Here is a 25,771-nt window from a genome sequence, read left to right on the forward strand (position 1 = left end):
TTACTAAGTCATTTTTAAAAGGTGGCCAGATACCAAACAGACATTTAGCTGTCATATGCTGGCTACTGTGTACAAAATGGAAGGTTCTGCAACAAAACTTGCAACAGGTCCAAGGGCATGCTTGAGCCAAGAACCCCACTTGAAATCTCTCAAGTAGGAAATTCCAAAGCTGCCCTCCCTTCTCTTACTGAGACCTCAGGCTTCTTTTCAGTGGATATTCAGTCCAGCTGATGGACTCAAAGCAACAAGCCAGGTGTGATGTTCACTCTTATATTCCCAGCATTTGGGGAAGTGGGGGTGAAGCAGGAGGATCACTTTGAGTTCCAGGCTAGACTAGGCTACTGAATGAGACTATCTAAATGAAACAAAACAAAAAAACTCAAAGTTACAATCTTTTCCAACAAAATACTTGACCTCATTATTTAAAAACAAAACAAAACAAAAACCCATAGGACTGGAGATAGATTGCCAGTTAAGAGTAGTGGCTTCTCTTGCAGAGGATTTTTTTCCCAGCAACCATGGGGTGTACCACAACAGCCTGTAACTCCAGTTGTGACTCCAGTTGCAAGGGGTCCACCACCCTCTTCTGGCCTCATCAGGCCCTGCATGCATGTGGTGTACATACCACTCATATACATAAAATAAAAATGTCTTAAAATTATTAATCAGCATTTAATAGTTCAGATTCAAGAAGAAGGAGGAGAAGGGGAAGAGGAAAAGGAAGAGGAGGAGGAGGAAGAGGAGGAGGAGGAGGAGGAGGAGAAGAAACCACTATCCTCAAGGAATGCCAGCGATTCCCTGTTCCTAGGAATACTGAATCGAGACAATAACTCTGCATATCCCAGGAAGGGACTCTTGGTTTATCCACTTATTTAACAGTTAGGCAGGAAAAAGTGTTCAAGAGCTCTCTCCCGTCAGGTCTCATGGTAATGAACAGAACTGCCACGGTCCCTGCTTTCACAGGATGTAAAACCCAGTCACCCAGGAAAGGTATGCTAACACACTAAATATCTCCTAAGTGCCAATTTTTTTTGTTTAAAGGCATACTGTATATCTGAGACGAGAGTAATTTTCCTTTCAACAATGAAAACACTACAAGAATATATCCTTAAGGGTTAGCTGAAGGAGCTGTGGATCTATCTCAGTGATGTAGCTCTTGCTAAACTGAGAGATGTCCTGGGTTCAATCCCCTGCATGCCAGGGAAGGAGTGGGTATTAGCTGCAAAGGCAGAAACACAAGACTGTGTAGCTGACCGACCAGGAAAGGCCACATAGAGAGCAGAAGGTCATAGCTGACTGGGGGTGGAGGGTGGGGGGGGGGCTGTCACACCCTAGTCTTGGGTATGCCATAAATCTTACTGCCTAGGGCCAAGATAGAAAGAGGGCTTCCTCTCATTGTAGATGTCCTAAGGCAGCTCATACAACAGACCTGTGTCAGAGCTCCAACCTATCTGTGCTGGTGCCCAGCCTGCACAAGAGGAGATGGTGAGCTTGGCCAGGCAATGGGCATTCCATCATGTTGCCAGAGAGACAATATGAGCCAGTTTGAATGGGGAAGATGCATGAAGTAGATGCTCTTTATATTTCACCCATGAGCCCAAGTCTGCTGTTAAAAGTTTAAGTTATCTACAGCACCTGATACTGCTTTTGAGACACTGACTTTTTTTTTTTTTTAAAGACAGGGTCTCATGTAGTCCACGCCAGGCTCAAATTTGCTATATTGCCAAGAAGAATGGCTTTGATCTTCTGATTCTCCTGCCTCTACCTACTGAGTGCTGACATCATAGGTTCCCTCCTGAGTTGGTATCACAGGTTCACACCACCATGCTGCTCTGTCTATGGGGAACTGGGGATCAAATCCAGGGCTTTGCATATGCCAGGCAAGCATTTTGAGCTATACCTCAAAGATATTCACCTTAAAAATTTTTTTATTACATTTATTTATTTCTGTCTGTGTATGCAGCACATGTACTGCATGTATGCAGAGGCCAGAGGACAACTTGCAGAAGTCAGTTTTGTTTTACTATGAGGGAGGTAGGGACTGAGCTCAGCTTACCAGGCTTGGTGACAAGTGCCTTTACCTGCTGGGCCATTTAGCTCGCCCAAAGACACTCCAATGTGCAGAAGCCTAGAAACCTTGGGGGTCCCACTTCCTCACCTGCCGGTTCAGCCGTATGGACAAAATGTTGCTGGAGTAGCTGTAATTACAGATCTCAGTGCCTTTCTTGAAGTGGTACACGTTCATCTGCCGAGGTTTTGTGTGACTGACCACCACCACCAGGCTGCTGGAGAAGAGGCGCTCCACAATGTACACATCAGGGATTTCATCTGTGAGGAGAAGCAGCAGTGAGGTCCCACAGATGGCCTCTTTGAGAAAGACTCTGGACTTTGTAACACTGGGTACCACATAGGCTAGTTCACACATGGACTCTGAGTCTTGCTGCTGGGTATCCTTCATCAGTAATGACACACCCTAGCCCCAACAGCAAGTTTTAACTGTCTCCAGGGGTAACACTTCCAGGGACCTTTCCACATACCTAAAGCAAAGACGATGCACATAGCCAGGATTTCCAGAGCCAATGCATAGAATGCATGGCAGAATTACCCACTGAACACACACACACACACACACACACACACACACACACACACACATTTACTGAGACAGGAGAATCCCTGGAAGCTCAGGGTCCAGCTTGCTTGAGATACACAATGGCAGACAACAAAGAGACTGTCTCTAGGTGGAAGGTGAGGGTGGATATATGTGAATGGACCCTCTCATGCACACATCTCTATCACACACAGAGATTAAAAATAAATAAACAGGGCTAGAGAGATGGCTCAGAGGTTAAGAGCACTGATAGCTCTTCCAGAGGTCCTGAGTTCAGTTCCCAGCAACCACATGGTGGCTCACAGCCATCTATAATGGGATTTGAATTCCCTCTTCTGGTGTGCAGTCATACATGCAAATAGAGCACTCACATGTAAAATAAACAAACAAACAAACAATAAATTAAGAGCCCTAATTATTATTTACAAAACTATTTTCTTTCCAGAAAATGCAGAGGTGAAGTATTTGTCACTATGGCAATAGCATAAATTATTACCCTGAGAAAAATCACAGATACATTTCTAAGTGGTATTTATTTTTAATACTCACTAGAAATACTTCAACATCTTTAATACGTGCTTCATTCAAGCATATAAAACATGTCCCTACTAAGTGAATGGTGTCAACAGAATACAGAGCCAGTGTAACAGCAAAAAGAAGCAATAGGTGTCCCCTTTGGGTTGACAATGACAAAAACTGATCACCAGAGCACAGATATATAGAAAAGCATCAGCGATATGATTTCATACAAGGGCTTTCTTCTTACAAAGAAGAAAAATGTCACTTAGGTTATTGCCAAATTTCAATAAGAGCTTCATTGTGGCTTTTATGCAAGAGGAGACAATGGTTTGTATTCAAATCTGTACAACACCAACTCTTTAGACTGAAGGCTAGTACAGAAGCCAGAACCTTGAGACTGACGTCACAGCCTTGGTGGTGGAGTGCTCGTAAGAGGCTGGTGGGTTCAATTCCCAGGACTCCAAAAAGAATAAATAAAATGAAGAAAAAAAATAAGGATTGATGTCTAGGGGGTGGATTTGGTGTCCCTTCAACCATATATATACACACAGACAGACAGACACACACACACACACACTTACTGCTTCCATGGACTTGGTCAAGTTGCTCCACAGAACTCAAAGAAAACAGCTTGTAGCCGGCCTTGGTTCCAATTGCTAGGGATCTGCGGAAGACAATGACATCACAGGTATGACAACAGATACCACACCCCAACCATAGCCCTGTCAAAGACTCACAGCCCTTTCCCCAGAGGCTGCTAAGTGCAGGTCAACAGACATCTTCAGGACTCAGATCCTTGATAACCTACTCAAGGCAAAGTACGCTTTGGCAGACAGTCATGAGGAAAAGGGAAAAGGAGACGTCTTAAGAGGCAGGAAGAGCCTGGTCTCTGCCACCAAGCGAAATGTCAAAGCTCCTACAGATCTTGTTTTCCCAGCTGGGCAGGCATAGGAAAAAAGAAATTCTTCGGGACAGTCATTGTATCTCCACTTCCACAATGCTTGAGAGATTGTCTTATTGTTCGTTTGGGAAACCCTTTACCGCAGGGTGAGTAATTATTATGTGTATGTACATGCTCGTGTGTGTGTGTGTGTGTGTGTGTGTGTGTGTGTGTGTGTGTGTGTATGTGTGTTGTATGTGGTGTCCACACATCAGGGAGCTCAGTAGATAGTCAAGGCTGGCTGGCTAGCCCAGGGAAGGATCTGCTAGTTTCCACCTCCCCAGAACTGGGATTACAAGCATGAACCAACTCATCCAGCTTCCTTCCTTCCTTCCTTCCTTCCTTCCTTCCTTCCTTTATTATTACTATTAATATCATAATCCATTCTAGGGCTCAAATCTACATCTTCTCACTGACTCAGCTATCAACCCAGCCCCAATTTTCCACTTTTAATTCATAAATAAAGGGAAGGTATAAACCCAAGTTGCTGTTTTTTGGTTTTTTTTCCTCTCAACTTGATACAAGCTATAGTCATCTGGAAGAGGGAACCTTGACTGAGAAAATGCCTCCCCATCAGACTGGCTTGTAGGTGAGTCTGTGGGGGTATTTTCTTGATTAATGAGTGATGTGAGAGGATTCATCCCATTGTGGGTTGTGCCATGTCTGGACAGGTGGTCCCGGTGGAATAAAACAGCAAATTGAGTGACTCATAGGAGCAAACTGGTAAGCAGCACTCCTCCATGGTTCTGCTTCATCTCCTGCCCCTGGGTCCTGGCATGAGCTCCGTACTACCTGCCCCGCCCTTCATGACGGCCGCGGAGTGATCTGAACCCTTGCCTCCTCATGTTGCTTTTAGTCATAGTGTTTAATCGCAACAATGGAAAGCAAACGAAGATGCCAGGAATCCCTGGCGATGTGATGAAAACAAAGTGAGTGACCAGGTGCAACCCCAGCCCTCAAAAGCCGATCAAGAGGACCATACATTCGAGGCCAGCCTGTACTACATGACAAGACTGTGTCCCAAAAAAAGAAAAGAGAAGGCAAACATGTTGCCTCTAGTTGGCATTTCAAAACCACTTCTCCCTCTCCTGCTTCGTTCTCAAAAACTGAATGAGACCAAAATCTCACAGAGAACACTCTCAGTGCCTGTGACCACAAGCACTTCTGCCCTAGGAATATGGAATGTCAGGGTTGAAATGGTTCAACCTCCCAATGGTTCAATCCAACTTCTCCATTGACAGCAAAATATATACCAAGCTGAGAGTTGTCCTTCACAGGGAAGCATATACTAAAATAAGCAACTTAGAAGCCTGGATGCCAAGCCTCTTGTTTTGATACCTAAAAAAGAGAGGGTCACATGATTTTATTTTCCTCCAGAATTCCCTTTTCTATGCAAACATCTGTTCTTTCCTAGGATATAGGAGCAAGCATCTACTGTCAACTTTTAATCAGCAAGGCACACAGAAACCCTCCAACCTGAGGAGTAGCCGTGTTTGTCCTGTGGACGGCTTCATTGCTTCTGCAGGACAGTGAAGCTTGGGGTTTGGCATCCGCACTGCAGACAAATGCCAGGGGCTGTCAAAGCAGGGGAGGAGCATCTTTGAACTCTAAAATACACTGGGGTGGTTGCTACTCTGGGCTTTTGTTTTGTTTTCTGATGCAGTTTGCATGTAGCCCAGCCTGGCCTTGTAAACGTGCTAGGGATGGAACCCAGGGCTTCATGCATCAGAGACAAGCACCTACTAATTTAGTGACAGCCTCAGCCCTGATGAGTATTTGTAAACTCTCTTCTTATAAGTGTAGACACATTGAGTCGCCAACGGAAGATGTAAAGCTTGCAAGTAAGGAGAAAAGACACTGGAGCATCCTAAAACAAAATTAAAAGAGATGTGTAAATCCCACCACTTGGGAGAGGAGGATGAGGCAGGTGGTCTCCAGTTGGAAGGCATCCAGGGCTACATAAACAAAACAAAGCAAGCTCCACCCGAAACAGCAACAACAAATTAACCAAAAGGCTTAGCAATTTAAAGGAGGTGTCAAGGGCTGGTGAGGTGGTTCAACTGTAAGCCTGGCGATCTGGATTTGAACCCCAGACCCTGGGAAAAGGTGGAAGGAGAAGGTCCAACTCCACAAAATTGTTCTCACACTTTCACATGAGCACTGTGGCCAGTGTGCCCCCTCCCCCATCATGTATACATACATACAGTAATAAATAAGTTCAAAACCATAATTTTCAGGCATAAGTTCTGATTCCAGGACAAATGAGTTCCTTCTTTATTTCTTCATTTTATGTTTGTGAAGGGGTCTCTCTCTGCTATTCACACTGCCTCTGAGGTTGTGGGCTAAAGTGATCTTTCTACTCTTGCCTCAGGAGGACCTAGGATTCCTCACAAGCTACCACACTGGGCTCAGAAGGGTTGTGCTCGTGAGAAAAGAGCACGCTGATCACTGTTTTATTCTAAATGATTGCTCTAGGACCCTAAAAGACTCCAAATCAAGGAATTCAGATTTATGTCTTATTTTATCCATAAGTCCTTTCCACAAAAACAAACTTCTCATCACTGCTCATAGAAGTTGAAACAAATCCTGATCACAAGTTTTAAAATACACCCAAGGTGTCTAGCCCAGCTCCAAAGCATTAAGAATGAGGTAGTTGACAATTTAATTGACTTTATCTATCTTCTCTAGACAGACTGGATCTCAAGCTCGGCTCATACATATAGAAAGACACACCAATTCTCCCAAATGTATCCAGCAAGGAAGATGACTTATTTTAAAATTCAATGTCATACCCTCCAGGGCTCCAAGCAACTGACTGTGACAAGACCTTTATTTATAGGTGAGACAGCGCTGCCCAGAAGAGCTTTCATTCAGGAAAGCAGAGCTGCAGGAGGGACCAAGGAAACCAACTTTCAAAGCACCTTGCAGTTTTGAAAAGCAGCATTCTTATCTGACTGTTACTCTATATTATTTAATAACTAGAGTAGATAATAACATTTGTTTTCTGAATCCGGTAATATCAGGAAGTGTAATTTAGATGATTTACTATTTGTAAGTAAACTAACCCCCCCCCCCCTTAACCTATGTTCAATTGGGAAGGAAAACACTGCCCAGCATTTCAACAGACATACACTCTTGCAAAAGTTTCTTACAAAACTTCAGAATTTTATCTATTTTATCATGTATTTAAGTCTCATCTCCAAAGGATCCCCAAAACAACTCAACAGGTTACAACAGCTTTAAAAACAAAGACATAAAAATTCCAGGGCCTGGAGGCTGGGATGTATGTAGCTCAGTGGTTGAGTCCTGGCTAAGAGTGATTGAGACATTGGGCCTTATGCTCAGTACCCTGCACCCCACCCCATCTCACACTACACACACACACACACACACACACACACACACACACACACACACACACGACAATAGGGATAGGGTTAGGCTTGTCTAGCATGCATAAACCCTGGATTTCATTCCCAGCACTACAGTATGATGATACTTCCTATAATCCCAGCATTCCAGAACAGGAGACAGGAGGAGCAGAATTTGAAATTCATCCTGATCTACTAGGGAATTTGAGGCCTCTGGATTACATGAGACTGTCTCAAAACAAAACGAGAACAAAATACCAAAAAAATTCCAGAGTGTACCACACTTAATAGTTTGTGATTATTATTATTACGTGTCTATGGCTATTGGGAGATGTTGTAATATGTACTTTTTAATGTGGGTTGTGGTCAGAGGCAGCCTGAGAGTCACTCATCCAAACAAACTGTTGAGTTACTCGATTACGATTACACATACAGATTTTTCGAACAAAGGCATATTGTTCAGAGCAGAGGTTTTCAGACAGAAACACAAAGGGAATGGAAACCAGGGCTGCTTATGTCCTTAATTACACCACTGAATGTTCAATATTAGCACAGCTCAGCCACCAGCGCCAAAGCCCAAGCCTGAAGCTGACTCCAAACAAGGAACAAGGCAGAAACTGGTACAGCCGGAAGCGGGACACTGGGAAGTGGTCATCCCTGCCCTAACTGCTTGATGCCTCAGGGCTCCACATTCCAAAGAGATTATTCCATATGGTCCTCAGACTGGCTTCCACGAAAACAGGAAGGAAACAGAAGTGTGCTTCTGTTTAGATTCTAAGATCTAGTCCTGCCTAAGCCTAGAACGTGATTCCTTGTTCGTGGACCAAAGTCTAAATGTTGACCATCAAAGTGAAACATTAAAAATCCACTTAAAAGCAACAAAACAGGGTGGAGCGCCTCCTTCCGGGATGGGAAGCTGTCTGGGGCTGAGAAAGGGCTCCGGAGCTTCCAGGAGATTCGTGGGACTGGGTGGACGGTGAGAAAACGCAGTAAGGGAAATTTAAAAGAAAGCTTCCTACAGCCAAGCCACCAGCCAAGATGCCCGGTTGCTGGGGCTGGGCTGGCCACAGGGATGAATAAGCTGCTTTTGTCCGAGGCCCTGCCCAAATGCCACGTTGAGATACTCAAGGACAGATGGTAAAGTTTTCCCCATCTCCCCAACTCCCTCATCCTCTTGAGTCATGTTGCACCTTCCCCGCTCCCGCAGCCTTTGTTTTGGTCCCAGCTCTCCCTTCGGTCACTAGGTGGCCCACACCAGGTCCCTTACATTCAAGGCCCCCTCCACCCTACTCCTGGCCGACTTCTTCGGGTCACCCTGGCCAGCCCCTTCTGGCAGGCGCCGGCAGTGGAGGGAGGGGTCGTCCGGGTGGGTTCAAGACCCACTGCGGAGCAACCCCGCGACGCAGGCTGCCCCACGGGGTACCGTCCGCGGGCCGGCCCTGGCTGGCCACCAGTTGCGTTACAGGACAACACCCTTTGGTGGCGACATTCTGCCCCCCACTTCCCTGGCCAGGGGGCTGGCGCCGTGGCTTACGTGCAGTCTTGGTTGAAAGAGAAGCAGCTGAGCGCCGCCTCCACCCGACCCGGAGGGGCATCTGCGGCTTCGGCCTCCATTAGGGGCTCGACCCGGGAAGCAGCAGCTTGGAGCGGGGGACAGCCACCTCAGCAGCCCGCCCGCGCCGGCTCCGTCGGCCGGCTTGCCGCCTCGGTCCCGCCCCGGTCTCGCCCCCCAGGCAAGCCCCGCCTACTCGGAGCCTGCTTGGCCCCGCCCCTCTCTAGGCCCACCCCCTCAGAGTTGCAGCTCGGTCCTGGACTAGCCGGACCTTTCTCCGCCCAGTAGTACTTAGCCCCGCCCCTTCTTCGAGTCCCGCCCCTCCCAGCTCCAGCCCTACCTGAGTCCCCTTAGACCTGCCCCAACCCATTTCCCACTTAGCCTCGCCCCTGCACCTAGCCCCGCCCCCTCACAGCTCTAGCTCCGTCTTGAGCCATCCAGGTCCCGGCCGGATCCACTTCCACTTAGTTCGGCCCTGCCTCTAGCCCCGCCCCCTCTCCAACCAGGCTCTGGACCCACCCCGCCTCTTAACTCGGGACCCGAACAGCTGACAGGACAGGGCCTCCTCAGCCAACCACGATTGGCCACTAGCTTTTTGACTAATCAGTGGTGGCAGGGGGCGGGGCCGTTGCCGACGACCCGCCCCCGATCCGGAGACACCGCTTGCCATTGGTTGGAGGAGCGCGAGGCAAAGGCAGCAGGCCACGTGGTGGTGTTTTCATTGCCGGAGCGTCCAGGGTTGGGGGAGGAGGAGTGGAGCTGCGGGCTTCAAGCCTGCTAGAGCGTCAGGGACGACGCCAAGGAGGCAGGCGGACGCCGGCTTTCCCTAGCCAGTCCTCTGTCCCGGCCCGTTAAGCTTACAGAATAGTTGAAATCAGTAGACATCAAAGCCCCGCCCTCTTGGAGAGTCCTTGAATCTTGGAGAGAAGTTCCCTGAAAGGCTGCTGTGGTCAGGTTGATAAGAAGCCACCCACAGCCCTTCGGTTGAGAAAGAGCTCTCTTGCTAATCCCAAGCATTGCATTAACATGACATTATCTCCTTCTTATGGAATCTTGTGCGGAAAATACATCCATACCCGATTTACAGCCCTTGCTAGACAGCGTATCTAAAACCGACAATATGCAGTGGCATATAAACTGGTCTTCTTTCAAGACTTGTGTGTGAAACAGCTTTGCTCAACAGTATTTGGCGAGACATTCGATTTATAGAAGTGAAAGAAACTAGAATAGGGTGTGAAAGGGGTAACTTCTTGAAGACAGTACAGTGTGAAGCTCATGTAATTTGAGATGCATTCTGACACAGGAGATTTACTTCCCAAGCTAAATACTTGAGTACAGTTGTGACATGTCTGGAGTGGGTTCTGGGAAACTGAATTTCAGTCATCAGTTAGACATCAATAGCTTTTAAGTGCTAAGTCATTATTCCAGCCCCTGAATAATAATAATAATAATAATAATAATAATTATTATTATTATTATTATTATATTATCATTATTATTTTAGTATGTATGTCATAGCTGTTTATATTTCAGCAATTCAATTCATATTCAGTCACCTTATCTTTATTTTTTTGAGACAGTGTCTCAGGCTATAGTCCATACGCTCCTCAATCACGTGGTGATAGATCCTCCTTCCTTGGCGTCCCAGATGCTGGGATTACAGAAACGAGCCGCCATGCTCAGCCAAATTTCCCAATTCATGACAAAATTGCACACATCATACACTGATGTTTGAATTTTAGACTTAGAATGGATGAGCAAGAGGGGCCTGTTTCACATAAGCTTTTCTGGTTGGCTCTCCAGTTTGATTTTTCCAAAATAAAAATGTAACAGTTTATCTTCTCAAGTCAGTTGTTCTGACAACTAACAGATCTACCCCTGGTGATTGCTCCAGGGGAAATCCAGTTGTGAGGCACTGCATGGACCAAACCAAGCGTAAAGAACCACTCTTTGGGTGTTAACCTCGGCATCTTACAGCCTTCCCTTCCAGTCCCAGCTGCATCTCCTTTCACGTCTTGGCTCTGCCAAGTGCTGCTGGCCTTTCAGTTTGGTTGAAAGAGTCAAGAGCCTGGCAGTTTTGGTGCTAGGTTCTTGGAAGTATTTGATGGCATGCCCAGTGAGGTTTTAAAGTGGGGCCTGGTATCAGCTTGTGATTAAACAGTTAGACTTTGTGGAGGCAGAGAAGGAACCGGGTTAGTTTCTGCCTAGGAGTGTGTCATGATAAAAGCAGTGTCTTAGGCAGATAAACTCGGCCAGTGTGTGAAGATCAAATTAGAAGGCCTTGAAGTCTGTAGGGAACTAATGTGACATTCTTGGAGCGATAGAGCATGGGACTAGGCTAATGTGATGATACCAAGAACAGAAAGGTTAGGATTAATGCAAGAGATGTTTGGAGACATCACTGCCCAACAGAAAAAAAATGGAGGCCGCACAAAGGAGACTCATAGAATGTGAAAATTTCTGGAAGGAATAATTTGAAAAGTGAAGGAGAAACAGGCAATAGGGCTAGCCAGAGGGCTCAGTGAGTGAGGGTGCCTGCTGCACTAACCTGGTGACCAGAGTTCACCCCCAGGATCCCCATAAAGGTGGAGAGAGAGAATCAACTCCACAAAGTTGTCCTCTGACCCCCACATGTGCTCTGTGTTATGTGCACCCTCATAATCAACCCCATGGTAATAAATAAACAGGTGGGTTCGTTTTAATATATTCTGCTTAGCTTAATATGTAAAAAAAAAGATGGAAAGTCAGGAAAATTAGGGGGGGCATGGGAAAGAAGCAAGGTGGAACTGTATGGTGATATTTTATTTGTATGTTAATAAATAAAGTAGCCTGGGGGTCAGAGCTAATAGCAAGCCATAGCAAAAGCCAGGAGGTGGCATACACCTTTAATCCAGATCACATGACAGGCAGATCTCTGTGTGTTCAAGGATACAGCCAGCTGGGCAGTGACGAGGAGGTCATGTGGCTGGGTTTACAACCAATGAGAAGGCAGAACAGAAAGTCTATAAAATGACAGACACAGGAAGTAGCTCTCTTGCTGAGGGAAGGACAGGAGCGGCAGGAAGGGTGAGGAAGTTTTCAGCTCTTGCTCTGACCTTTTGGCTTTTAACTCTGTATTTGGCTCTGTGTTTCTTATTTAATAAGACTGTTCATCTACAGAACTGAGAAACAAAGATTCCAACACCATAAATGGCATTTGCTGTGAAGGCTGCTAACAAAAAAACCAATATCCTTTTTACACAGAAATATTTTCAATTGTCACCGGATGGTGATGGCTCACACCTTTAATTCCAGCACTCTGGAGGCAGAGACAGGTGGATTTCTGTGAGTTTCAGGTCAGCCTTGTCTACAGAGTGAGTTCCAGGACCACCAAGGACACAGAAACTCTGTCTCAAAAACCAAAACAAAACAAAAAAATATTTTCAATTAAAGAATTTAAGTGAGGGTGGAGAGTGACACTCACTGCTCTTTCAGAGGACCGGAGTTCAGTTCCAGCACCCACAGCTTGCTCACAGCTGCTTGTAACTCAGCTCCAAGAGATATGATGCCCTTTTCTGGCTTTTGTGGGCAGCCTTCACACACACACACACACACACACACACACACACACACACACACACACCACATTCTCAAAAATAAAAAGAGTGAAATCTTAAAAAGTTTTCCAATAAACTCTGATTCTGCTTCATTCAGGCTCCTCCTAAAACTCCTTCGTGCACTGTGACCAACAATCTGGTTTATGTGAGTGGCAGTCCCTAAAAGAGTATAGAAACTCCCCAGGAGGCAGGCTATAGTGTGGAGCTGTGCCTCTTCCTCTGTAGCTACTGCTACTGCTACCGCTACTGTGTGCGTGCGTGCGTGCGTGCGTGCGTGCGTGCGTGTGTGCGTGTGTGTGTGTGTGTGTGTGTGTGTTAATAGTCAACATAAAATTAGTTTAAATATGTTTATTTTATTTTTATTTATTCCTCTGTGGATGTGATGTGTGTGTGTGTGGGGAGTACATTGCACATTTGGACAGAGGACAGCTTTGTGGATTTGGTTCTCTCCTTCCATCTTTATGTGGGTTCAGGAGATCAAACTCCAATTCCTAGGCTTTGTTTGGTAATCCACCCCACCAGCCCTAATATAAAATTATTAATCAGTTAAATTATATTTCAGTTTTAAGCAATGAGTGTTTAAGATACACTGTGTATTTTCCACACCTCACCTCCTCATAACCCCATGTTCAGGTCTACTGGCTCCTCTTTGCTTTGTAGGATTTTGAAGGAATAAAGGGCAGAGCACAGTGGTGATGTAGTGACGTAGTGATGCAGGGAAGAAGGGGAGAATCAGAGCTAATCTCCCCTTTGGAAAGAAGCCTCACTGTGTTGCTTTTAGAAACCAGACCTCTGGGCAGGTGTTTAGGAAGGTAAGTTTCATTCCATCTTGATGTGGGTCTAGAATTGGACAGTCGGGAATGAAGGAGCATGCCCAGAGACAGACATGGCCTTCTGTGAGCAGCCCCCTTCATGCGCTGCCCCTTGAGTCCCTGGTCCACAATCATCACCACTCATATGGCAGTCATATCTCAAGATGCCGTATATAAACTCTTCTCATATGGATCGGTATTAATAGAAATCTAAGTTTAGGTTCTGCAAAACCCTTATATATTTTACATAAGAAGAGCAGAAGAACGGTAAGAAACAAGTCGGGATTTGGAAACAGTCTCCCAGATGGCTGGGGAGAAAGAGGAGGCAGAAGCAGCTGGCGTCACAACTAACTAGGGGTTCCAGAGAAAATCTCAGGTCCTGGGAAGACTCGGTGTAAAGTGATGCAGGACTATTCAGACAGGAACCCTGGCCAACAGATGGGGACTGACTACTAGCAGTGGAACCAGATTGGCTGGTACCCCGGGCACTAAATAAGTGGCCCTTTTAGGTGGCTTGTGAAGGAGACACCCAAAACATCGACTTGACAGGTAACTAATTCTTATTTTCAAAAGCACTGTGTTGGTTTTCGCTCAGTACATCATCTGTCTGGATGTGGTTTGTGGAGGGCCAGTTAGTGAGTAAGCAGCCTGCTTGAGTGACTCCACCCTAAAAAATAATCCAAGGAGTCCATTCATATAAAAAGCCAAGGAAATGGTTATAAATAAATTCACAGGTGCTGAATATATTAACTGTCAGACTGAATTTCCTTTTTTAAGTTCAAGTTCTCTGTTCCATGGGACACCCTCTCTCTCTCTCTCTCTTTCTCTGATGGCTAATCTTGGTTGTCAGCTTGACACACCTAGGAACAGGGGGCCTCAACTGAAGAACTGCCTCCTCAGTTTGGCCTGTATGTCTAATCAGTGGAGGGGGCCAAGCCCACTGTGGGTGGTGCCATCCCTACACAGGTGAGCCCAGTGTGTATAAGCTGCATGTGAGCCTGAGAAAAAGTCAGACTGCAGTGTTCTTCCATGGTCTCTGCTTGAGGCTCCCACCCTGGCTTCCTCCAGCTGTGGACTGTGACCTGGAAGTGGAAACCAAAACAACTATCCCTTCCCAGGTTGCTCTTGGTCACGGCATTTATCTCAGAAATAGAAACAGCTAGAATACTTTATGGCATTTTTTTCAGACATGGGTTCCCAGGGGCCTAGCCTGGCCTTAAAGTCATATAGATGAGGCTGATCTCGAACTCTTGATTCCCTTGTCTCCATTTCTTAATTGTTGGGATTACAGGTACACGCTTTGCAGTAAGTTCACTATCAAATAGTGCAAAAGCTATCAGAGGAGAAAAATATGACTTTACTATACTGTCTTCTCCCAGGTGAAACTCCTTAAAGTCTATTTCATAAACAACAGATTCACCATATATTAAGGGAAACAGCAATTTCCCTGAGAATAAAGCCAGGTTCTGGGAATTAAATGTCATTGGTAATACAAGGTTGTAGACCTCAACTTGCCTAATGGGGGCACTTCCTATCTGGATAATGAGCAGGCTTTAATTTTAAGATGCTGATTAGGGTCTGCATGGGGCATTAGCAGGGAAGTTGGAAATGAGACAGACATCCTGTCTGACGCAACCCTGTCACTCAATATGGTTGGCCATGCCGCCGCCTGTAATTAGAATAACTACTAGGTGAACAAATGGCACTCCTGTCTTCTTTTTATAAAATCCACTCTATTTTTACAAAACCAAGTCACAGTAAATTTCCCTTTTCCTTTATTGCCCTGTTCTACTAAACAGAAGGCGGCCTGAGAAACTTGAGCCCCAGTGGGCCAGTCTCAGGGAGACATGGTACAGAGGCGAAGGTGGAAGGGGCCCAGACTGTGGAGAGAGGGAAGGGCTGTGTGTCGCCATGGGAAGAGAGCTGAAGGAGTCAGCCTGACCTTCCAGAGCAGGAGGGGAGGGCTTGGCTGCACAGCTACTTCTGGGAAAGGAGATAATTTGACCTGAACTGCAAACAGGAAGCACTTGAAATGGTTGAGCAAAAAGCACAGCTGGGCTTTTCTGGTTTTTCATTACAGGTCTCTGTATACAGTGGGAGTGAATGAACATACCTCAAATGAACCAATCTTTCTGGGTTTATTTTTATCTTTTTATTATAAATTTTATTGGGGGGAGGAGGATTTGGGTGCTACAGTACCTGTGTGGCCGTCAGATGACAACTCTGTGGAGTTGGTTTTCCCCTTCCATCTTCATGTGACTTCTGGGACTAGAGCATAAGTCACCAGGTTTGCATGGCAAGTGCCTTTCCCTTGCTCCATCTTGCTGGCCCACATCTCTGGATTTATTTGTAAACTGTGAAAGGACAAGGGGCCTGTGAGGTGGTTCAGAGGGTGAAGGTGATATGAAGTCACAACATGCCCACATGGTTGGGCATGCCCAGGTGACCTAGACACTCCCGCCTAGTTATTTCCGGTTCAAAACAGCCATTTCCGGGTCAAAACATCTTGCATGACTAGGACTCTGTGGCTTTGCATGGTTGTGTAAAGTGCATGCAGCCATGTAATCTACGCGCATGCGTGGAGTAGCCACATGTGTTCCTGTACGCATGCGCGGCCCACCCTTTATAACCTGGCACCATTTTTGCACTGGTCTCTTCTCTTCTCCTTTCTCTTGACCATGTGTTTCCCACAGGCCTGTCACGTCTGTCTCTTCCTATCCTATCTTAATAAACAGCTCTTCCGTGGATTTGTCGTGTTTCGGGACGTGTTCCTCGCGGGGTAAGAGCGCCAAATAACTAACAGAAGGTGCTTTTGATCCCCAAGACCCACAGAGTGGAAGGGAAGAACAGACTTCAGCAGGTTATCGTCTGACCTCCACGTGTGTGTGAGACACAAGTACACCTGCTCACTACCACACGACTCCAAATACACAAGCACACCTGATCACTACCACCCAACTCCAAATGTAAGTGCTATATTTTTCTAAGTGAAGGGGTAGGCAGAAATGCCAGTAAGTACTCTGACATTCAACTTGATTGTTTCTTCTTAAGAGTATGGAACAGGGTTAGGGAGATAGCTCAGCTGGTAAACTTGCCTTACAAACATAGGAGTTTGATCCACAGAACTTACATTAAAAAGCCAGGTGTGATGGTGTGAGCTTCTAATCTCAGCACTGGGCAGGCAGAGACAGGTGGATCCCTTGGGGGCTTTCTGACCTGCCAGCCTAACCTAATTGGAAAGTTCCAGGCCAGTTTGAGACTCTGTCTCAAAAAACAGGGTGGACAGTACCTGAGGAATGACAGCCGAGGTTGACCTCTGGTCTTCACACACACGCATATGTGCTTGCACATCTAATCTGCACACATACAGGCAGGTACGCATACATGTAAAACACATGCACACACTGGGTGGCGGAGGCAGAGCCAGGCGGATCTCTGTGAGTTTGAGGCCAGCCTAGTCTACAGATTGAGATTCAGGACAGGCACCAAAACTACACAGAGAAATTCTGTCTCTAAAAACAAAACAAAACAAAAAAACAAAACAACAACAAAAGACACACACACACACACACACACACACACATATAGTGCTGTGTACCTGTAATTCCAGCACTGGGGAGGTGGAGACAGGTGGATCATGAGTTTAAGGCCATTACCCACTACACAAGTTCGAAGCCAGCCATGTCAAACTGTCACAAAGAAAGAAATGAAGAGGCTGGGGGTGTAGCTCACTTGGCGGGGTGCTTGTCTAGCGTGAACCCCTGAGTTCAGTCCCCAGAACAGCACAAAAGTGGGCCTAATGGTGCACCCCTGTAATCCCAGCATTTGGGCATTTGGGGACAGGGAGCAAGAGGTGGAGAGGAAAAGTTGGGATTCCATAAGCCACGCACAAGTAGGAAACCTTGAGCAGATGCAGCTTTCTAAAAGGGGTCAAAGCTTTGCATTTGCCAAGGACACTAGCAGAGAATTTTAAAACATCGTTTGTTCTCAGGCCGTGGGTTAACCTGGGCTTCTGGGTGAGCCTAGGATAGCTGTTAAGTGGTATTAAAGAAACTAGATTTGGGGGTTGGAGATATGTCTCACTTGGTAGAGTGCTTAACTGGGATGCATGAAGTCCTGGCTTTAATCCCCAGCACCCTGAAAGCTAGCGGTAGCATATACTGTAATCTCAGTACTCATGATGTGGAGGCAAGAGGATGAGGAGCTTCAGGTGAGCCTTGGCTACATGGTTCAAGGCTAGTCTAGAGTAAATGAAACACTGTCTCAACAAAACGCAACAACAAAGACAAAAGAAACTAGTGTTTGTCTTATTCTTGAGAAAGTTCCTCTCAGGTCACCACCCCACGACGTCACTGGTTGGTTGGAAGAGACTAGAACTTCGGGGATTTTTGGCGAACAGCGCCATCTCGTGACAGCACACGGTTAGTTCCAGGCTGATGGCGTGGACCTGGCGAGTGAGACCTGCTTGAATGAGAACCCATAGCTGACCTCAAAGCCCCACAAGAGGAGACCTCAAGACTCCTTCTTGCCCTTTTAAAAATCTCTTTTAAAAAGCTACACAGAGAAACCCTGTCTCGAAAAACAAAACAAAACAAAACAATCTTTCATTGTTCTAGGGTTAGGGATAAAGCACTGTATAAAATGAAAACGAAAAATCCTTGCCTGCATGATCAGACAGACAACGAACAAGGGAAATAAAGCAGATGCAGCCTTAGACGCTGGTCAGCGCTAAGGAGACAAACAAAGCAGGTTGAAGGTGTTGGGGACTGGCAGGGACAAGGTGGGGAGAAGAGTTAGGAGGCTTTTCTGGAAAGTTCCATTTGAACCTGAGCGGGAGAAGGAAGCCGCTTATGCAGTCACGGGGCTCACAGGAGGGAAACGACACATGGTGTCTGGGGCAGCGAGAGGAGGGTTAGGAAGGTAAGAAAAGAGGTCAAGTCGCTCTGTGTGATGGCGGGGGATGGCGGGGATGGCGGGGATGGCGGGGGATGGCGGGGGCTGGCGGGGGATGGCGGGGATGGCGGGGGATGGCGGGGGCTTGGCGGGGGATGGCGGGGATGGCGGGGGATGGCGGGGGATGGTGAGGGCTTGGCGGGGGATGGCGGGGGATGGCGGGGGATGGCGGGGGATGGCGGGGGATGGCGGGGGATGGCGGGGGATGGCGGGGGATGGCGGGGATGGCGGGGGATGGCGGGGGATGGCGGGGATGGTGAGGGCTAGCGGGGGATGGCGGGGGATGGCGGGGGATGGCGGGGGATGGTGAGGGCTTGGCGGGGGATGGTGGGGGATGGTGGGGGATGGTGAGGGCTTGGGGGGGATGGCGGGGGCTTGGCGGGGGATGGCGGGGGCTTGGCGGGGGATGGCGGGGGCTTGGCGGGGGATGGCGGGGGATGGTGGGGGATGGCGGGGATGGCGGGGGCTTGGCGGGGGATGGTGAGGGATGGTGGGGGATGGTGGGGGTTGAGAAACCTCTGACGTTCTCACTTGTTTTATTGTTTATTTATTTTTAATCTTTGAGACAGGGTTTCAGACAGGCCTTGAACTTGCTATGTAGCTTAGCATGTCCTTGACTTCTGATCTTCCAACTACCACCTCCCCAGTGTTGGGATCACAGGTGTGCATCACTAAATCTGGTTTATGAGATACTGGGGCTGGAACCCAGGACTTTGTGCGTGCCAGACAAGAACTCCCCACCTGAGCTACAAGGAGCCTTTTCATTTGTATTAGCTAGAAGAGAAATGGAAGGAGTCCTGGGAAGGTCACAATTCACTTCAGACCATTAAAGGCTTCAGAAAGCTCTGTATTACGTGTACTATTTAACATTAAGGATTTTTTAGTCTATTGTATCGTGTGTGTGTGTGTGTGTGTGTGTGTGTGTGTGTATGTGCACGCATTTACACCATGGCACACGTGTAGCAGTCAGAGGACAACTTGAAAGAGGCAGTTCTCTCCCTCCACCAGGAACTGAACTCTCATCAATCTTGGTGCCTTTACCTGCCAAGCCGGCTCTCCAGCCCTATTATTTAACACTGTTTAAAAGCACTTTCCACGCTTATTTAAAGACAGATTTTTTGTTTTGCTTTGTTTGTTTCTTGATTTTGCTCCCCCTCCCCCACCCCCAGGAAAACCTTTAAACTTCACGTGACATCTGAGAAATTAAAATCCCCTGGTAAACTGATTGCAATGACCTTGACAGTCACTGACAAGGCCAACAAGGGTAAATGCAGCTGACCAGGGTGGTGTTTAACCCAAGACTGAGCTGCAGCTGTGCAATGACATTGAATGAATCGCTCCTTTGTATCAATGCCCCTCCCAGACCCAAGTTTCTCCCACTTCCTGATTCTGAGATGCCAACTTTTAAATCACCTGCTTCTCGCCACGATCTGTCCTGACCTGATTCTAGCTCTCTCTACCCTTCGCTGCTAGAATCACTTAACACGAACCTGGCAAAGAGTATCTTTCCTGAAACTTCTTACTAAGATGCCCCAAGATGCTTTGGGGTCCTTTGAGGTCTGCATTCTCTCACAGATGCAATTTAATAAAGCTAGCAAAGTCCGGTATCTCGAGATACACATCAAAGCTTAAGAAAAACTGGGTGAAATAATTCCTTCCCATTATAAAATCTTGTGACTTAGTTGAGGTGTTATTTCCCATTTAAAAAGTTTTGTGTGCCAATTAGAAAATTATTAGGAACAAAAAGAGTGAAGATTATGTTGTTAGATATATTAAAATAGAAAATATGGATTATTTTTGTGAGTAGCTCGATGCCTGTCTTGTTCCTCACCAGGCTTGCATTTTTGACTTACCATTTGTCTGTCTTGACTCAACCAAGAGCTTAATGTAAGGCCCCATTCGGGAAGCCAGGACTCTCCTTGCACCAGAGGGAGATCAGATTGGCTCTTTTGGCAGAAGGGAAGGATGACAGAGAAAGTGAGGCTGATGCTCCAGACTGCGTGGGAGACCTGAGTTCATGCAGCCCCAGCCCCCCAATGGCACCAGGAGACACTGGTTAGTACACAGAATGGGGCCTCGCCAGCTTCTCAATGGCAATGCAGTTATCCAAACCACTGGCCTTTGCCCCTGCCATTCATAGGTCATTCAGTTCCCCTTAATAGCCTTTCCCAGTGGTACCTGGAAGAAAGTCCCTGCAAATGGCTTACGTGTGCAGGGGGTCGGTCTGCTGTGGCTACTTCCACAGGAATCTTCAGCAGAAGTAGGCTGGGACTATGCTGCAGAGCCTCACTACTGCCACCTGCTGGTGTCCGCTGTGACAACACTAGTGATGTCTTCCCTGGATAGTCCAGTTTTTATCGAAACAATCAGGTATGTTTTCTTTTATCTTATACTAACATGGTGAATCACGTCGAATTTTTTCCCATTGAGCTGGAGTTTTCACTAAGTTATCTGTTTACGTGAAGAGCCTTCTGACATTTTGTGCACTTAACAGTTCCTAAACATATTCCTCAAAAGAGCCAGGAAAGTTGTAGCTCCGTGGTAGAGGACTTGCCTAACATGCACAAGGCCCTGGGTTCAAGTCCCACCATGGAAAAGCAAACAAAAATCACATCCCTGAGGTGGCTTATCAAGTAAAGTCACTTGCCACCAAGCCTGGGATTGACCATAGTTTGATTTCTGAGACCCCTTGGTGGAAAGAGAGAACCAACTCCTGCAAGTTGTCCTTTGACTTCCGTATGCATGGCACATGTATATCCCCACCTTGTCATGTGCAAAAATAAACAAATGTTTGAACAAGGAAAGAAAGCCCATAGCCATTAAGCATGACTTCCCAGCCTTCCTTCCTTCCAAGTCTTCCTTCCCAGCCCCTGAAACCTGCAGGGATGCTTTTCTGCTTTTATTTATGGTTTACCTATTCTAGATTTAAAAAAATACAAAGAACTCTTTAACTACCTTTCATTTATGCATCTGAGTGTTTTGCCTGCAGGTACCATGTGACATGTGCATGTCTGGAGCACTTGGAGGTCAGAAGAGGGTGTCCCATCCCTTGGAACTGGAGTTACAGACAGTTGTGAGCCTCTATATGGGTGCTGGGAGTCAAACCTGGTTCTCTGAAAGAGCAATGAGTGATCTTAGCCACTGAGGCATCTTTCCAGCCTCAGGTTCACCTACTCTAGATATATATATATATGCATAAAATATCATGACGTGTGAGTTTTTGTCTGGATTCTCTGTCTTTACATGCAAAATCCATCTACTTTATATTATGTGTTAACATTTCATTTCTTTTATGACGGAGAAATATTCCATTTGAGGGTAAATACTATGGTTTTCTTTCTTCACCAGTGGGTGGGCATTTCTGTTGTTTCTACATTTTAGCCATTGTGAATATGTGAACATTCACACATACGTACTTATTTGAATCCATGTTTTCTATTCCCCAGGCAACTTGCTGAAATCCTAGGAATGAGCCAACAATTCTGCGTGCCCACAGTTTGGGTGACTGTACACTGTTTTCCACAGCATCAGGACCTGTTCTCACTCCTGCCAATGCACAGGAGGAGCTCTGGTTTCACCACACCCCTGCCTACACTTGTGACCCTTTGTTTCTGTTTTTTCAGGTGAGTACAGACATTGTTGTCATGGTGACAAGCTGAGGTTTGATACAGTGCCTACAAACTCTTGGGGGCATCCAGAGAGTGCTGGGGTCTCCAAGCTCACTGCTGAGAAAAAGCTGTGCCAATGTTTCAGAACCCTCACTCATGTCCATTTGCATCATGCTCTTGACACCAGGAAAACAAAATATCCTTCATCCAGGGAGTTCTAGGACTTTGTTGCAGAGCCCCTCTTCATACAGCTCCGGTGTGAGAGCATGGAACTGTATGAAAGGATCAGCACTGATACTGATCATGGGATGCCATCTCCAGACTGATCTTTCTGTGTGTGTGTGTGTGTGTGTGTGTGTGTGTGTGTGTGTGTGTGTGTTTGTGTATGCTTACATATGTGTGTGTGTGTCCGTGTCCATGTGTGTGAATGTGTATGTGTGTGCCTGTGGAGGCCGGAAGTTTACATCAGATCTTTTTCAATTACTTCTACACTTTATTTTCCCCAAAGATTAGCCTTAATTATTTAAAATTACATGTGTGAATGTGGGTTTGTTTAGGCAATTTCAGGTGCCTGAAGAGTCCAGAAGTGGGCATCAAATCTCCTAGAGCTGGACTTACAGGCAGTTGTGAGCCACCCAATATGGGTGCTAGGCTCCAAACTCAGGTCTTCTTCAAGAGCAGTACATGCTCTTAACCACTGAGCCACCTCTCCATCCCTACTACCATATTGTCTCAGACAAGGTCTCTTAGTAAACCTGGAGCTCACTGATTTGGTTAGACTGGCTAGCCAGTGTGCACCTAGGATCCTCCTTTCTCTGCCTCTCCAGGCCTGAGTTTACAGGTGAGCCCGGCAGTGCTTATTTTATTATTTTAAAATTATTTTTTAATACATGTGTATTGGGCATCTGAGCTGAGGTCCTCATGCTTGTCAATTGAGATACTTTCTCAAGCTCTGTTCTTTCCAGTCTTAGCTTTATTCTCCTGCTAAAATACTTCAGTGGGCCGCCAGGTCTTCAAATAATGGAGGACACAATGGCATCCAAGCCTAGGCTCAGCTGGGGGTGGAGAATGGGGTCAGCTACAAATCTGATACAGGAAGAGTCATACTTCTGTACACTGGAACCTTTCTTCTCTTTCTGCAGATCCGGAGTGACATCAGATGCCAAGGCCAGGAGGCAGCTGGTGTCTGACTCTGGGGCTTAGGATAGATCAATGTTTAGGACCAGGAGACCTGGATATCATTGTGATCTGAGGTGTAGGGGTTGAAATTGGGAGAGGAAGAGAGATGCAATGGAAAAACGTGTCCACTGGTAAAGAACTGGAAAGAAATGTCCTGATTTGATTTGAGCGTCCCTTTAATTTTAGAAACACTATCAGGAGGGAGGCTGGCTTGTGAGGTGAGCTGCCTGCACCAGCTCTAAATCACACGTTGCTGATGAGTGAGGATCCTTGTTATAAATGGAAATGTGAACTGGCAGCTACTCACTGGCTATAACCGAGGGCCTGGGTAACGTCAGTACCTATGATGTTTGCGATCTAGTTTCCTTATCAAGTGTATACACATACAAGGGATACAAAGATACTAACACTGTTCAAAAAAAATGAGAGCACTTTCATTAAGGCATAGCTGCAGTGGGTACAGGAAGGACTTTCCATCATTTCCCCGAGGTCAGGGATGCTTTTTGGTGGCTAATATGTATATTTAATAACTTAATAATTATAGATGTAGGTATATTTGTAGAACATCAGCCCCAGAGACTGTTCAAATGCTTTCAGGAAAAGCATCAAAGAAGAGAAAGTATGTCTCAAAACCTTTCAAGGTGGCGCCTTTCCAGTCTCCAATTCTCCTCACATCTCCGAGTCTCTACCTGCAGGTGACGCCCTGTGACCCACTCTCTGGAATGCTCTCTGTGCCTCTGACTCTCAATTCCAGGAACTTTTGACACATACTTCTGCTGGCATTCCTGGTGGATCACCGTCTCCTGGAGCCTTAAAGGAGTCCAGTTGAGAGCTGTCATTGGAAAAGGAGTCTTGTCATTGATTGTTTTACTGGTGGGGTGTTCTTTCCTCTTGTCCTCCCAATTCATGACTGTGGTACAGATTTTAGGTTTCTTTGAGGTGAAATATGCAACTGTCCTGTGACTATACAGCTCATTTCTTTCCATCCCAAGTAATTGTTGTTGCATTTTATCAGTGTATTTACGTCAAAACTGACTATAACCTGGAATGTCTTGTATGTTTATCCACACGCTTACTGTCTCCTCCAACTGAAAGGTAAATTCTCCCAGATTAGGGTGTCCTGTGTATTCCCTTTCTTCCCAGAGCAAGGCTTGACATCATAACAGGTGCTTGTAACCCCCCACTGGTTGACTAACTTACAATAGAATCAATAGTTTAAATGTCTTAAAAACATAGTTTTAGGGCCAGTGAGATGGCTCAGTGGATAGAAATGCTTACTGTCCAGGTAAATAACCCCAGGACCTACACAGTGAAAGAAAGAGATGACTCCCACAAGTCCTCCGATCTTTGCACATTGCATCATGACACCACACACACACACACACACACACACACACACACACACACACACACACACATATTAATCTTGGGCTTTTGTTATAGTGGTCGAAAAGCTGACAGACACACTGGTAGAGGCGCTGAGTGTAACAGACACAGGGGCCTGCTTCCCAACCCTTCACCCATGTTAGAAGTTATTGTGTGGGGGACACCTGACCCATGGAAACCCTTGAGATGATCAAATGATCAAATACGCCCCTGGGAGAGTCAGGCTCTTGAAGCATTTGGCACACATCCTGAAAGACTTCAGACAAGAAAGAGTTACAAAGACACCAACCCTGCTTTTTTTTTTTAAATCTCTCTTTTGGCTCTAAGTCAAAAAAAGGATGGAGATAGAATCGGGGGTAGAGAAGAAGTTCTCTCTGGCTCACTCACCTTCCTTTCTACACAGCCCAGGCCCACCCGCCTAGGAATATAGATATATATTGAAAATTATATATGTATATGTAATATATTGCTATATCATAATATATTGAATATGTAGAATTTGAATTGAATATAGAATACACATATAATTTTTAATATATATGCACACACATATATGTATATACATACATATATATGTATACATACATACATGTATATGTATATACATACACATATATGTATACATACATATATGTATACATACATACATACATATATACATATATACATACACACACACACACACACATACATATATATATATATATATATATATATATAAATATAAAAGTAATACACCTACAGCTAAAGATGGAAGGATATTTAAGTGGCCAACAGTCAGGGGCATGCTGGTCGTCTTGGAGTGATGATGCATAACCCAACCTGTGCTGGTTAGTTTTTATTGTCAACCTGAGACAACCAGCGTCACCTGAGAAGAGGAAACCTTGACTGAAGAATTGCTTGGATCAGACGTCTGTGGGGATTGTCTTGACTGATGATTTCTACAGAGTCCACTGTGGGCAGTGCCATCCCCAGGCAGGTGGGCCTGGGCTATATAAAAAGGGAGCTGAGTGAGCCAGAGAGAGCTCCGCCTACCCCGACGCCGCTGCAGCCACGGCTGGATCTCCATCACTGACTTGGGATATGGGTGAAGGGCTGGGGAGCAGGCCTCTGTGCCGGTCCCCCTTAGCACCTCTCCCAGTGTGTTCATCAGCTTTTCAATCATTAAACAAAAACCTGAGAGAAACCAACAGACACGGAGGGAAGGTTTGCTCTGACTGCCGGTGGCAGCGGGTTCAGTCTGT

At 46.1% G+C, this 25,771-nt stretch overlaps 1 protein-coding gene and 1 long non-coding RNA gene across 4 annotated transcripts in view; one reads left to right on the forward strand and one right to left on the reverse strand.

Moving 5' to 3' along the window:
* The window catches only part of Wipi1 (WD repeat domain, phosphoinositide interacting 1), a 37,762-nt gene extending 28,605 nt beyond the window's left edge, over positions 1 to 9,157 (reverse strand). The window contains exons 1-3 of the mRNA XM_036196979.1: positions 8,976 to 9,157; positions 3,712 to 3,794; positions 2,159 to 2,328 (exon numbers count right to left, since the gene is read on the reverse strand). Of these exons, the coding sequence (XP_036052872.1) occupies positions 2,159 to 2,328; positions 3,712 to 3,794; positions 8,976 to 9,055 (333 nt within the window). The 5' untranslated portion in view covers positions 9,056 to 9,157. The remainder of the gene's footprint in view (positions 1 to 2,158; positions 2,329 to 3,711; positions 3,795 to 8,975) is intronic.
* A 9,771-nt stretch (positions 9,158 to 18,928) lies between these two features.
* Positions 18,929 to 24,920, forward strand: LOC118590249. 3 transcript variants are annotated; one of them, XR_004945716.1, is made up of 4 exons: positions 18,929 to 20,409; positions 20,600 to 20,724; positions 21,801 to 21,977; positions 23,105 to 24,920. It is a non-coding gene; the product is annotated as an uncharacterized LOC118590249 (long non-coding RNA). The 3 variants fall into 3 exon arrangements; XR_004945715.1 differs by having other exon boundaries at positions 18,929 to 20,724; XR_004945717.1 differs by having other exon boundaries at positions 18,929 to 20,724; positions 21,880 to 21,977.
* Positions 24,921 to 25,771: the final 851 nt, after the last annotated feature.

Source organism: Onychomys torridus, chromosome 8 (genome assembly GCF_903995425.1).
Source record: "Onychomys torridus chromosome 8, mOncTor1.1, whole genome shotgun sequence".
Taxonomy (NCBI): domain Eukaryota; kingdom Metazoa; phylum Chordata; class Mammalia; order Rodentia; family Cricetidae; genus Onychomys; species Onychomys torridus.